General features: G+C 42.1%; 2 protein-coding genes across 3 annotated transcripts in view; one reads left to right on the top strand and one right to left on the bottom strand.

The window, feature by feature from the left end:
• Positions 1–229: 229 nt before the first annotated feature.
• MRPS17 (mitochondrial ribosomal protein S17) lies at positions 230–8,073 on the bottom strand. 2 transcript variants are annotated; one of them, XM_030186238.1, is made up of 3 exons: positions 7,804–8,073; positions 1,464–1,613; positions 230–677 (listed from the first exon to the last, which is right to left on the bottom strand). In XM_030186238.1, exons 2-3 carry the CDS (start codon positions 1,590–1,592, stop codon positions 384–386), a joined length of 423 nt encoding a protein of 140 aa, XP_030042098.1. In that variant the 5' UTR covers positions 1,593–1,613; positions 7,804–8,073; the 3' UTR covers positions 230–383. The 2 variants fall into 2 exon arrangements, with proteins under 2 accessions (XP_030042098.1, XP_030042099.1); XM_030186239.1 differs by having other exon boundaries at positions 7,809–8,073.
• Positions 8,074–8,144: 71 nt separating this feature from the next.
• The window catches only part of NIPSNAP2 (nipsnap homolog 2), a 40,043-nt gene continuing 34,734 nt past the window's right edge, over positions 8,145–13,453 (top strand). Inside the window, exons 1-3 of the mRNA XM_030186237.1 lie at positions 8,145–8,303; positions 11,350–11,489; positions 11,576–11,621. Coding sequence (XP_030042097.1) covers positions 8,221–8,303; positions 11,350–11,489; positions 11,576–11,621 — 269 coding nt within the window. The 5' untranslated portion in view covers positions 8,145–8,220. The remainder of the gene's footprint in view (positions 8,304–11,349; positions 11,490–11,575; positions 11,622–13,453) is intronic.

Here is a 13,453-nt window from a genome sequence, read left to right as displayed (position 1 = left end):
TAATTTTCTGACCACAGTGGGAGATAGGAGTAGGCTCTTATCCTTACTTCAATAAGAACCTTTACATGGCTCTGCATTGCTAATGAATAAGAATTCCTAAGAGCTTTCTGAGCAGTTAAACCTAGGAACACTCACAGTAACAATGAAATTACTAAAAAAAAAAAAAAACCCTTGGGAATAGAATTCTTATCATTTTGCCAGGGCATCAGACATCAAGCTAGCACTCATCCTCAATATAATTATTCCTTTTTATAAAATAGAAAAATTAACATTTCAATTACAACATTAGACTCTCTTGCTAGCTTTGCTTAAGTCTAAAGAGTTCACTGCTGCACACAGAAGCTTTCAGTACAAATTTCAGCCACTTAAATAGCATTGATCCTTCAAAGCTCAGATTTCTCCCCCTTTTCCTGGTGCTGGGATGTTTCGAGGTTCAGCCCTTGGAGTTTTTCAGTTAGACATACGGTGTCCATCAGTTCATCTCGCAGTTTACTTCCTGCACAAGGCTTTCCAGTAATTGGATCTATGACATTCCCAACTTTGTATACAATCTCAGCTAGTTCATGTTTCACATGTTTGCTCCTTCTCTCAGGTAATGCTTTCAGAAGAACAACATCTCCAACTGTACATTGCTCCAGGGCATCATGAGCAAAGTAGGTTTTCCGTTTATTATAAAACTATTGTTAAGAAGAGAAAACAAAATATATTAGATGTTAGCTTTCACAGCACAAAACTAAAATTTACAAATAGAAACAATGTACTAGACTGAGCTAAAATAATTAAAGAGATAGCTGCCTTTTGCATACACTGGGGATACAGATGTTGCTGTAGGGGAGAGTGGAGTTTCAATCCATTCTTCAGGTAACACCCAGCTAGTCCAATTTTCAGGACATCCACAATTAATAATGTAACAGACCGGATTTGCAAACCAGGAAAGCAGCACATTGATCAGTCTCATGCAGTCTGTGGATACCCTGAAACTCTGACTCGGTGGAAAGCAAGCCATTGCATTTAAAATTTTAGAAATACCTTCCAACATTAAGAGATCTGTGGTAACCTTTGGAGGAGGTCTATACCCCAATTACTAACAGCTATACCCGTAATAGCATAGTCAAAGTAATTTCTGCAGAACAATAAGTGTGAAGGAAAGGGTAGCAAGGAATAAATCATCAGATCAAACCACAAGAATTTGGGGAAATGAGGGAAAGTGATTACCAATCCCCTTTGGCTGCTTTAAGTGACTGGAGTCATAAGCTAAGGACAGTCCCTTCTTAGCATCTGGCAGAGATAGAGAACCTGAATAATATGTAATATGAGTGTTAATACCCTGCTATGCAGCTCCTTCCCCATTCCTTCTTCACCCCCACCCATCTTGTCTTGCCGTATACAAAACCACTAAGTCCTTGGCAAAGCTGGGAAGATTAAATCCCCTGTAAAAAGACAAAAAAAAGGTCTTCCCTCACCTTCAGCAAGTAAGGGTCCAGTACAAGCCTGGTGACTCGTACTTTAGCAGTTTTCCGCATCTTTGTGCCTATAACTTTTCCTACAATCCATTTTGCATGGACAGCTGCACGTTTCACTTGAGTTGACATCTTGACTGCAGTCACTTGGAACTGGATAGCAAGCAAAATGAAGTAGTTATTTTTAAAGCTAATTGCTATGCACTACAAAAATAATTATTATTATTAACATTTGTATAGTGCTACCAGACGCATGCAGCGCTGAACACCTGACACAGAGAGACAGTACCTGCTCTATAGAGCTTACAATCTAAAAATACAGACAGACAAGACAATTAAGGGCAAGGGAAGTACTGGGTGAGAAGGTACAAGGGGGGAGGCAATTGAGTAGTAGCTAGGAGCCAAAAGCAGTGGTGAAAAGGTGGGTTTTCAGCATAGATTTGAAAACAGGTAGAGATGGAGCTAGAGGTACAGGCTCAGGAAGTTTATTCCAGGCATAGGGTGCCGCGAGGGAAAAGGGACGAAGCCTGGAGTTAGCAGTGGAGGAGAAGGGGGCAACAAGAGAGATTTGTCCAGTGAGCGGAGTTCACAGGGAGGAATGTAGGGAGAGATGAGAGTAGAGAGGTAATGGGGAGCTGCAGAGTGCATGCACTTAAAGGTCAGTAAGAGAAGTTTGAATTGTATGCGGAGGCAGACAGGGAGCCAGTGAAGTGACTTGAGGAATGGGCTAGTGTGGGTATAACGATTTTGGCAGAAAATAAGTCGTGCTGCAGAATTTTGGACAGACTAGAGATGGCTGAGAGGAAGACCAGTGAGAAGTAAATTGCCATAATCCAAACGAGAGGTGACAAGGGTTTGGATAAGGGTTCTGGTAGCGTATTCAGAAAGGAAGGGGCGGATCTTGCAAATATTGTAGATAAAGAAACGACAGGTTTTGACGATCTGTTGAATATGTGCAGAGAAGGAGAGAGAGGAATCAAAGATTACTCCAAGGTTACGAGCCGAGGAGACAGGGAGGATGTGAGAGCCATTAACAATAGAGAAAGGGGGAAAAGGGGAGGTGGATTTAGGGGGGGAAATGAGAAGTTCAGTTTTAGTCATGTTTAGCTTCAGATGGCGTTGAGACATCCAAGCAGCAATGTCAGATAAGCAGGATGAAATTTTGTCCTGGATTACTGTTGAGATTTCAGGGGTGGAGATGTAGATTTGAGAGTCATCTGCATAAAGATGGTATTGAAAGTCATGAGATGAAATCAGGGCACCAAGGGAAGAGGTGTAGATGGAGAAAAGGAGGGGTCCAAGGACAGAACTCTGGGGGACACCAACGGAAAGCGGGATGGAAGTTGAAGAGGAACCACCAGAGTGAACACAAAGTGCGAAGTGAGAGGTAAGAGGAGAACCAGGAAAGAACAGGGCCCTGGAATCCAAATGAGGATAGCGTATCAAGGAGTATGGCATGGTCAACAGTGTCGAAAGCAGCAGATAGGTCAAGAAGGATAAGGATAGAATAGAGACCTCTGGATTTAGCCAGCAGCAGGTCATTAGAGACTTTCATAAGTGCAGTTTCAGTGGAGTGAAGAGGGCGGAAACCAGATTGGAGTGGGTCAAGAATAGGTTGAGAAGAAAGAAAGTTGAGACAGCAGCGGTGAACAGCGTGTTCAAGTAATTTGGAGAGGAAGGGAAGAAGGGAGATGGGGCGACAGTTGGAGGGACAGGAAGGGTTTTTTAAGGAGTGGAGTGACAACAGCATGTTTGAAGGCCATAGGAACAGTTGCAGTGGAGAGTGAGAGATTAAGGATGTGACAGATGACAGGGATGATAGGAGAGATAGTGCCAAGTAGATGAGTGGGGATGGGATCAGATGAACAGGTAGTACATTTAGAGGAGGAAAGAAGAAGGGCAGTTTCCTCAGCAGAAACTTCAGAGGAGAAAAAAGAAAGAGAGGAAGGAGAGTGGAGGGTGCTGATTAAGGGAGAGAGAGGTACGGCGGGTTTGGATGAAAATTCAAGGTTAATCTTACGGATTTTATCGTGGAAGTACTCAGCTAGGGTCTGAGGAGAAAGAGAAGGGGGAATTTGGGACAGAGGCACTTGGAGAAGAGAGTTCAGTGTGGCGAAGAGAAGTCGAGGGTTAGAGCCAAGGGAATGTAAATGAAGAATTGTGGCTGCCATGTTAGCTCAATTGGATACACAGAAATAAGGGTCAAAGTTACTAGTGATAACTTTTTATTTGACTTGCTTAATATCTCTGTGACTAGCTATTGGAGGAGTAATCCCACTGCAACGCCTTGTGATCTTGGGCAAGTGCTTACCCTTCACTGGCTCAGCTATAAACATGGAGGGCAATTTTGTAACTGGGCGCCTGGTAGGAACCTATTCTAGAAAGGAAAGCTGACACCTATTTTTCTTTATAGAATACTAGGATAACAGGTATTTAGGTGCAATCATTTACACCAGTCAGAGCTGGTGTAACTTCAGGTGCCCATGAAAGTGAGTCCCATCTAGAGAGTTGCATGGGGACAGAAATTTTACTTGTCCCCGCAGGAATTTTACCCATCCCTGCAAGAATTTAACCTGTCCCCACTCAGTCCAACAAGAATTTAATGGTACATAACATTTAAAAAATTCCAGTCGGCTTTCTCAGTCTCTCTCTGTTTTCGACCCGCAGTACTACAGGCAAGTAAGGAATGGAAGTTGGAACTTAGAACACTAGTGAGCACATGTAAAACTTGTCTCTGATTCACTGGTACTGTGTGCTGAGAGGTCGCCATATGCACACGCCAGTGTCAGGTGACATCTGATGCTTGTGTCAGAGCTGAGATCTGTGCATCAGCCCGGGAACAGAAAGGATTAACAGTAACACAGTAAGTGAGGGCAGATAAAAACTTGGTCCATCCAGTCTGCCCAATAGTCACACTCATCAATTCATAATTAAATCAACAATGAATGTGATTATTATATACTTGTTTATGGTCTTTGGCATTTCTGGGACACAGACCATAGAAGTCCACCTGGCCCTATCGTTATGTTCCAACTGCTGGAGTTGCCATCGAAACCCATTCCAGTCTATTTGTCTTCTCATTTGTGGGACACAGACTGTAAATGTTTGTCCAGCACTGTCCTCATGTTCCAGCCACTACAGTTGTTGTCCAAGCCCTTTCTAGCCCATTCTAAACCAGATTGCCATATATGAGACACAGACAATGGCAGTCTGCCCAGTATTGGCCCTAGTTCATCACAGCCAAAGTTGCCACCTAAGCGTCACTCGACACATCCAAACACATGCAGTCATTTAAGTTTAGATTTTTTATAACTTCCATTTTCTAATTAGAGATACTCAGACATATTTTCAAAGCACTTAGCCTTCCAAAGTTCCATAGGTTTCTATGGAACTTTGGAAGGCTAAGTGCTTTGAAAATATGCCTCTCTGTGTTCATCCCACACCTTTTTGAATTCCGTCACCATTTATGTCTCTACTACCTCCTTAATGGTGCCTTTCCGCATATGTGCTGTTAAAGCGAGGAGGAGGCAGAACAAAGAACTTGGTACTCGGTAGGTAAGAGACTGGCACAAGTGCAGCGTACACTTCCACAGGATCCCTGCAGGAACTGCTTCTGTGTCCCGTCCCCCCACGGGCTCCCGCAGGAATTGCTTCTGTGTCCCCCCCCCCCCCCCCACGGGATCCCGCAGGAACTGCTTCCGTCCCCCCCCCCCCCACGGGATCCCCGCGAACCCCATTCCCATGCAAGTCTCTAGTCTCATCCAGGCTCTTCCCACGTATACACTCCCCTTTCAAATACACGCTATGCAAGATGTGTAAATACAGATCAGCACTTAAGCGGGAATTTGGCAGAGGCGTATATACTAGTATTCTAAACTAGTGTATGCACGCATACACGTTAGTACCTATTTCATAGAATTAACCCTTAGAGTGTTAAGCCCTCAAGGGATATAGAAACTCCTACTGTACCTCACCTTGAGCTATTACTGAAAAATATGAACTAAATCCACATCCCTTTCCTCCATCCAATTAGTGAGGTTACACTGGGTTTAAACAGTATACAGAAACTAAGCACTAAGCTGCTGCATATGCCATTATTACTCAGTGAAGAGAAGGGAGAGGGGAAGCAATACAGCTGATGGATGCTACAGTCTCAATGAACACCTACAAGCACCTTTAAACAAAAATCCAATTAACAGGTCCAACTATCACCACAGCTCCAGTTTCCACATATGTCCACTATACCTCTATATTTATTCAGACCCAAAGGACACAAACAACATTTCAAAGCTCTAACAATCCTTACCAAAGGCTATTAGACTATATCATCTCCTCAAAGAATTAGGCGTGCAGGTAAAGCACTCAAGCATTGTCAGTATTCTTGTGTATACAGCTACTATTGTTCAATTTCTGGCTGTGTTTTTGCATTTGTAGCAACTCTGGGTTTGCAAACTACCATGATGTCAATACTATTCAAATGGTGGTATATTAATTCTACTTTTAATAAAATAAAATTCAAAAGAAATTTGCATCTTCACTCAAAACACCTAGAGAAATTCTACTGCAGTACAAGAAAAGGAGGCCCATAAAATGGGTCACACTTATAGCAATATAAAATCCAGAACTAGAAAATTTAATGAAAATCATAAATGACTACAATGTTTGCCACTGGTGGATGAACTACTAGAAGAAATATTCCACCAACCACCTGATTTTAAACAAAAGCTTTTAAAGGAGTAAACATTAAACAGAATCCCAATTAGAAGAAAACAGCACAAACCCCTGCAAGTCACAATGCCAAGTTGTGACAGCATATTTCACAGAACCTCATCACTACCCACAGAAATGCAACACACATGATTTAATAAAAAAGAAAACGTGACGAAGGATGCTACATGGATAAAAGAAGATATCCCCCAAAATCATTGCCCCTGACCACACACTATGTCCCCATCATCTCCATCAGGTGCAGTACAGACAGCAGCAGGAACATTTTGAGATAATGCCCAACTCCCTCCTCCCACATGGGCTTCTTGTTACCAGGAAGACCCTTCAAGAGGGCAGGGGCCAAAGCTGGTCTGTAAGCACATATGTATTGAGCCATAGGTCCTAGGGTGTATTTTCTTGAACTTTTTCTATGATAGCATGGAATGTTGCTACTAATTGGGTTTCTGCCAGGTATTTGCGGCCTGGATTAGCCCTGTTGGAAGTAGGATACCGGGATAGATGGATCATTGGTCTGATCCACTATGGCTATTCTTATAGGTGTCAACAGACCTGTATAAAATCAGCATCAAAACAACCAGCACCTGTGAAAATCTGGTACCAAACGCATTTACCTATTGCCTAAATTTGGGCCTGCTCTTGGCCTGGCAACTAAGATTTCTGGGACTTAGTATTCTCATCATATCCTCATACATAAGTCTTTCAACACCTGCCTGTTTCTAGTTAACCTCCATCACTTAACCAATTTAAAGAGGTACTCTTATGGACATAAAAGCAAACTGGATTCTTTCCAGGACATGATAGCTTTCATTGAACATATGAATTAGTCAAAGATAAGCTTTCTAAACTACATAATGCATCTGACAAGAGGTCCCAGCAGTGTGGACTAACTAACTTGGTTCATTGCACAATCACCACATCATCATCAGTTAACAACGTTGATGCACCAAATTTCTCTATCCTCTGTTTTCCTTTCAGTTTCGCCAATATTTCCACATCTTTACTGTTTTAATATTGTTTTGTTCCAAACTCCTCTGCTTTTTTCTTTTATCCAGCCTTCCGTTACTAAATCAGCTGATTTGCCACCAAGACTGTTTCTTAAAATTGCAAAAACCAAGAGGATCAACCCTACCCTACTCAAGATCAAGAAAAGAAGCAAAGCTTCGGCCATAAGAACATGGCTTTCTTTTCAACAATAAAGTGCCACATTCTAGATACTGCAGCCCAGGAGAGAGTGTACAGGGGGAAGAGATTTTGGATGTAACTCGCCCGACATTCAGTTTCAAACCAGGTATTTCCTGTCCCCTGAGACCTTACAATCTAAGTCTGTACCTGAGACAAATGGAGGGTTAAGTGACTTGCCCAAGGTCACAAGAGCAGCAAATGGATTTGAAACTAGCTTTTCGCTAATTCTCAGTCCGCTGCTCTATTAGGAAGAAAATTAGCTCTATTCCTCAGGTTCAACGAGGCACCTTTACTATCGCTATCCCCCATCTAACACTCTCTATCCAACCCCTCCAAAAAAACAAGGCCTTAAAACTATCAGCTGTCTACTACCCCACAAAGTATAGCCTATTCTCTCCGGATTGAGTGCTCCTAATGCCTAATATTCACTCACCTCACCCTCAAAAATAATTCACAACCACGCTTCCTCCCGCTCCTCCGGTCAGGTCACCTCAGTAGGAGGACCGGTAGGTAACTTCCGCACTCCACGTCTACACACTTCCGGTGGCGTCATCAAGAATCTCTCTCTCTCGCACGCGCTCCTTAAAGCCCCAGCACCAGGTGCCTGATGGTGGCGCAGTTACACTTTGGGTAGAGTTAGTAATAAGGAGGGTAGTGTAATCTCCTTGGTTAGTAATTGGCCTTGTAGAAAATAGTAAGTAGGAGAAACATAGGAAAAGGGAATATAAACTCTGTATGCCACGCGCGCCCCCTACCGGCCGGAGGTTGGGACTACAGCTTGCGCCGTCAGACTGCCAGTGCTCAAACCAGTGCTAAAACTGCTGCTCACCCGCCTGAGCCCTGAACTAAAATGGCGACGGGAGCGCTGCAGACGGCGGGGACAGGACTTAGCAGGGCGGCGACGGTGGCAGGGCACCGAATCTTTCTACTCAGGTCAGCGAGGATCGGGCGGACGCGCGTCTTGGAGCAGGGGAGGAAAAGGGAACCGAGCGCTGTCTATGGGGTTCCGTATTCGGGCTTGGACTCGCAGAGAGCTGCGGCGGTGGCTTGGTGCCTGCTGGTCCGTGGGCTGCGGAGGGTAGTCGGAAGGGAGGAGATGTGGATCAGGGCCGTGGCGGGTTTAAGTGGATTGTGGGTAGTGTCGGCCTGGGTTCCCCGGCCCGCAGTAGGAGAAAAAATTCTCGGCTGAAGGTCACTGGGGGCAGGAGAGAGAGGGCTACGCGTGGTCCTAGGTTCCAGCGCCCTGGGTGTACTGGGCATTTTTGCTGTGTTTACGCTGCGGGCCTGTTGACCGAGCGACCATGCATCTTGCTTCTGCCCTGCTATACAGTTCAAGAAGGCTTACCATAACGTTCCATCCTAAATACAAAACAAACAGACTCTACATGAACTAGACAAAACCGAACTCTTACCGCTTGACTGTCAAAGCTCATTGCTATTAAAGAAAGCTACACAATATGCACTACCAACCTTTTTTCTAAATTGATAACGACATCTCTATAGTCGATGACCTAACTTATGCTACAACTCACTTTGAGGCTTATTTTCAAAGCACTTAGCCTCCCAAAGTTCCATACAAACATATGGAACTTAGCCTCCCAAAGTGCTTTGAAAATATGCCTCTTTATCACTTAGAAACCTCTATGCAATGTCTTAATGCATTATTACTCTGTACCATGTATGTATGCACTTTAATGCAACGTCATTTGTATGCATTACTAAAATGTACTCTCCCGTACCACGAATGTATGCACCTAAATGTATTACCATCTGAAATTCTGTACCCGGAATGGCGATCGCCATCACGGCATAATGTAAGCCACATTGAGCCTGCAAATAGGTGGGGAAATGTGGGATACAAATGCTACAAATAAATAAAAATATCTGAGAGGTCCGGTTGTTTGTCTTTTGCATTCATCCGACCTTCTTGGCTCAAGTTTCTTTCCTAAAACCATCCTTTGTTGGGCTTTGTAGTTTTCTTTGGTCATCCTTAATACTAAAGAATCCCAACATTCATGGACAACATGATGTAGTAGCTGTTCTGCACTTTGTGCCTCCTTTTTTTTTTCAAAATCATGATGAACATTTACATCCAAAAGTAATTTTCTAATATTATTATTTAATCCTCTTTTTGAGTTTTTTTCTCTCCGCTGCATTTCAAGGGTAAAATTAAGACTTGTCTTGTTGTCCCAGAGAATACTTTGCCATATGTTTTCATATCTTGACAGTTTTCCAAGTTAGTATTTGATTTATGTTGTGTTTTCAGTTAAGGGATCATTGGATGTTGGATTATTTTCATGCACAGCACATTCTAAAACAACATAAGTATTGCCAGAAACCCCAGCCAGATCTTAAATTAGCTGATAAGTGTAATGGAAATGCTGCATACATACATATAGTTACGCATAGCTTCATCAATGTATTTAATAATTCTTAACTTTGGAATTAGATGCAACTCACCACTACCTAACCATCCTGATTCCAGGAGGTTCAGCAAAGGGTTATCAAAATGATGCAGGGTCTGCAGCAAATGCACTATGACATGAGACTTTCCCCCGGATTCTTCATAGTGTGACCAAAATTACGTACGCAAATCCAGTCATATTTTGGATTTGCGCAAGCAATTTAATTACGTAACAAGCTGATCAGTGCCGACAAATGCCACTTAAGCAATTATTGATACTAATTGTCATTAATTAGAATTTAAGCGCATAACTTGCTAGGCATATTCTGTAAAGTGATGTATGTAAATTCTAATACGAGCTACCAAAAAGGACGTGGCCATGGTCATGAAAATAGCGGACCAAAAATCTACACTCACTGTTATAGAATACACCTGCTCAGCACCTAACTTACATAGTAACATAGTAACATAGTAGATGACGGCAGAAAAAGACCTGCACGGTCCATCTAGTCTGCCCACGATAAACTCATGTGTATACCTTACCTTGATTTGTACCTGTCTTTTTCAGGGCACAGACCATATAAGTCTGTGCAGCAGTATTTCCCGCCTCCCAACCACCAGTCCCGCCTCCTTTGGCAAAGCCCTTGGTAGTGAGCATTATTACTTTGTCAGTGACTCTCAACCCGTTCCTGAGTACCCATAAGAAAATAAACATTGTTCTATTGGATCATACCGACAATGGTCCATCTAGCTCAGTATCCTGTTTCCAACAGTGGCCAATCTAGACTTTAAAAAAAAAAAAAAAGGAGCAAGATTCCATGCTGCTTTCCCGAGGTCTACCTTACTAGGTTTATGGACTTTTCTGCCAAACATTTTCCAAACCTAGTTGAGTTTTGTGGACACCAGCAATGAATGTGGATATCCTGAAAACATGACGGTATAACATCTAAGGCTGGGTTGAGAACCACTGCTTTAAGTAAATGTTTTGTCTATAATAGGTGTTTCTAGTTAGGTAAATATGGTGTGATATTGCATTTGTGAGGGAATGAAATTCAAGGGGAATTAGATAACTTTAAAAGGAAGGTAATATGCAATATATATTGAAACTAATGTTGGGGCCTTTTTGCATCTAACGCAGCAAAAGAATGGAATACCGCGGGATGCACTTGGTCCTGCTGTAACTTGGAAATCTGCGCATGTTAACCGCATGCTAATAAATTTTCTGATAATTTTTTGTCAGCATTCCTGAGCTAACTGGTTAGCGCATTTATTTTACCTTGTCCTAACCAGTTAGCACACCTACATTACTGCGCACTAACTAATTAGCAAATGGTAGTAGCTAATGGATTACACAGGAGCCCTTACCACTTACAAAATGTACTCACATGGTAATTTTTTGTAAAAATGGCATTCTTAGTTCATGGCCATTAATGCAAAAAAAGAAAAGGAAATTGAGGTTTACATGCAGGAAAGGGCATACTAAGGTTTGTTTTTAGCACAGCTTAGTAAAAGAACCCCATTATTAAATGCAAGGGAGCTGATAATGAATTTACTGAACTGTCATTTAATGCACAGGGGACTGGCCTCATCAACTCAAAAAGCCAGAGAAGACAGCTGGTTAAAGTCATTGTTTGTTCGGAAGGTCGATCCCAGAAAAGATGCACACTCCAATCTTCTGTCCAAAAAGGAAACCAGCAGCTTATACAAAATCCAATGTAATTCTTGTTTTTTGTGCGTATTATGTATATTTCTAATTTTTACTCTTTTCTATTTTTGTGTAATGGCTGAATTGTTCTTTCAGTTCATAATGTAAAGCCGGAATGCCTGGAAACCTACAACAAGCTCTGGTGAGTAAATTCAGGAGGGTGCAGAGCCAGCAGCAATGTCTGTGTATAATAAAGTTTCAGAGGAATGTAAGAACGGCTCATTTTGTTCCTATTGGCATTAACTTTTGATAAACGTATGCTCTATGTAAAAATGTTCTCTTTAGGCTCTGTGTTTTGACAAAAGGAGAACAATTGTAGCTGTACAGCTCTGCTTCTGCACTGAAATCTTAAATTTGGAAAGATGTATGTATAATGCTCCACTGTCTTTTTAAATGAAAACCTCATCCCCCTCCCCCAAAGAGTATATGGACTCATCCACTAAGGGCTAGGTTCTATATATAGCACGAAAAAAATTGGCGCTGATAAAAGCGCTATTCTATAAGCTGCACTTAAAGTTAGGCGTGGTTTGTAGAATAGCACTTATGAACAGGAATCACATCTAAATTTAGCCGCTGCCATTTTTGCACCAGTTGAAACATGGTGGCCTAAATTAGGCGCATATCCCTGTTATTCTATAACAATGCGCATTAATTTTAGGAACACATACATTCTGCCCATGCACTTCCAATTTCCACACCCCCTTTTTCAGATCGCACGTAAATTTTAGGCGCAGATTCTGTGCCTAAATCGACACACATAAATGCCAATTAAATCTAATTAGTGCCAGTAATTGCTTGTTAAAGCCAATTTGTGCTAATTAGCTCATTTTTCAATTAAATTGTGCACACGCCCAAATTTGCATGCACAAATTTTGGCGACTTTCATAAAATAGGGGTATAGTGGGTTGAATTCTTGTATTTCCCTGAACTTGAATACCATTGTACCAGCTTGTGTACACTAATAACTCTGCAAGATGAATATTCAGATGTAAAGAGCTTCCAGTTGAAAGTAGAGCAGAGGGAGAAGAAGTGACTTGCTTAGGGTCAGAGGGTTAATTAAAGGCATCAGACCTCAGTAGTTTCAAGAAGATAGAACTCAATGGACTTAAAGTTCATGCTCTCCAAGTTATAGAGAGCAGTAGAGCCACAGTGTTTTGTAATATAAACACTTCAGATGGCCTAGACAGCCACTAATCCTCCTTCCAGTTAGTGCATTTCCTTAATGGTTTAAGGAGACATTGTGTTGGTAAGACATACAACTACAAAGATCATAAGCTTTCTTAAATATGCATATGGAAATAATGCGTGCATGCATACAAATAGTTATACATACCTTTGACAGCTTGTTTAATACTGATTGTGGAATTGAATGTAACTCACCACTATCTAAGCATCCAGATTCTAGGTGGTCCAGAAAAGGGCTACCAAAATTCAGCAGGGTTAAACAAGGATACTGAGCCAGAGCTGGAGGTATAGTAACATAGTACATGATAATAAGTAAGGACTGGTTGACCTCTCCAGTCTTTCGAGTTGTCTTCCTCTTTGGTTGTCCACCACTTTGGGTAAATGAGCATATAAATTCTCACAGTGCCAATTCTTGCTCTCCCCCCCCCCCCCCTCCAGTACCAAAGTCTTTTACCCACCCTCTGTTATGTTCTACCATTACCCTCTACGTCTGCCTTTACAGTATTGTTCTCTACAAGTAGGCCATTCCACACATTACTTTCATCTTCTCTGGTCCTTACAAGCCCGGTGTTTAATCTAACAAAGAGGTATGGAAGGTGTTCTGCTTTGAGATCGGAAGGCATCTTGGGCTGTGAAGAATGTTGCCCACGTTTTTCCTTTCAGTTAAATTGGGTAGTCAGATAAACCTGCTGTTTTGCCATTGTGCTGTAAATAGAAGATACACATAGCAAAATACATAGTGTATGGTGGCCAATTTCTAAATATTGAGGTCAGATGACACCCTGATAC

This window comes from Microcaecilia unicolor, chromosome 13 (genome assembly GCF_901765095.1).
Source record: "Microcaecilia unicolor chromosome 13, aMicUni1.1, whole genome shotgun sequence".
NCBI lineage: Eukaryota > Metazoa > Chordata > Amphibia > Gymnophiona > Siphonopidae > Microcaecilia > Microcaecilia unicolor.
This window is presented reverse-complemented; position numbering and strand designations above follow the sequence as displayed.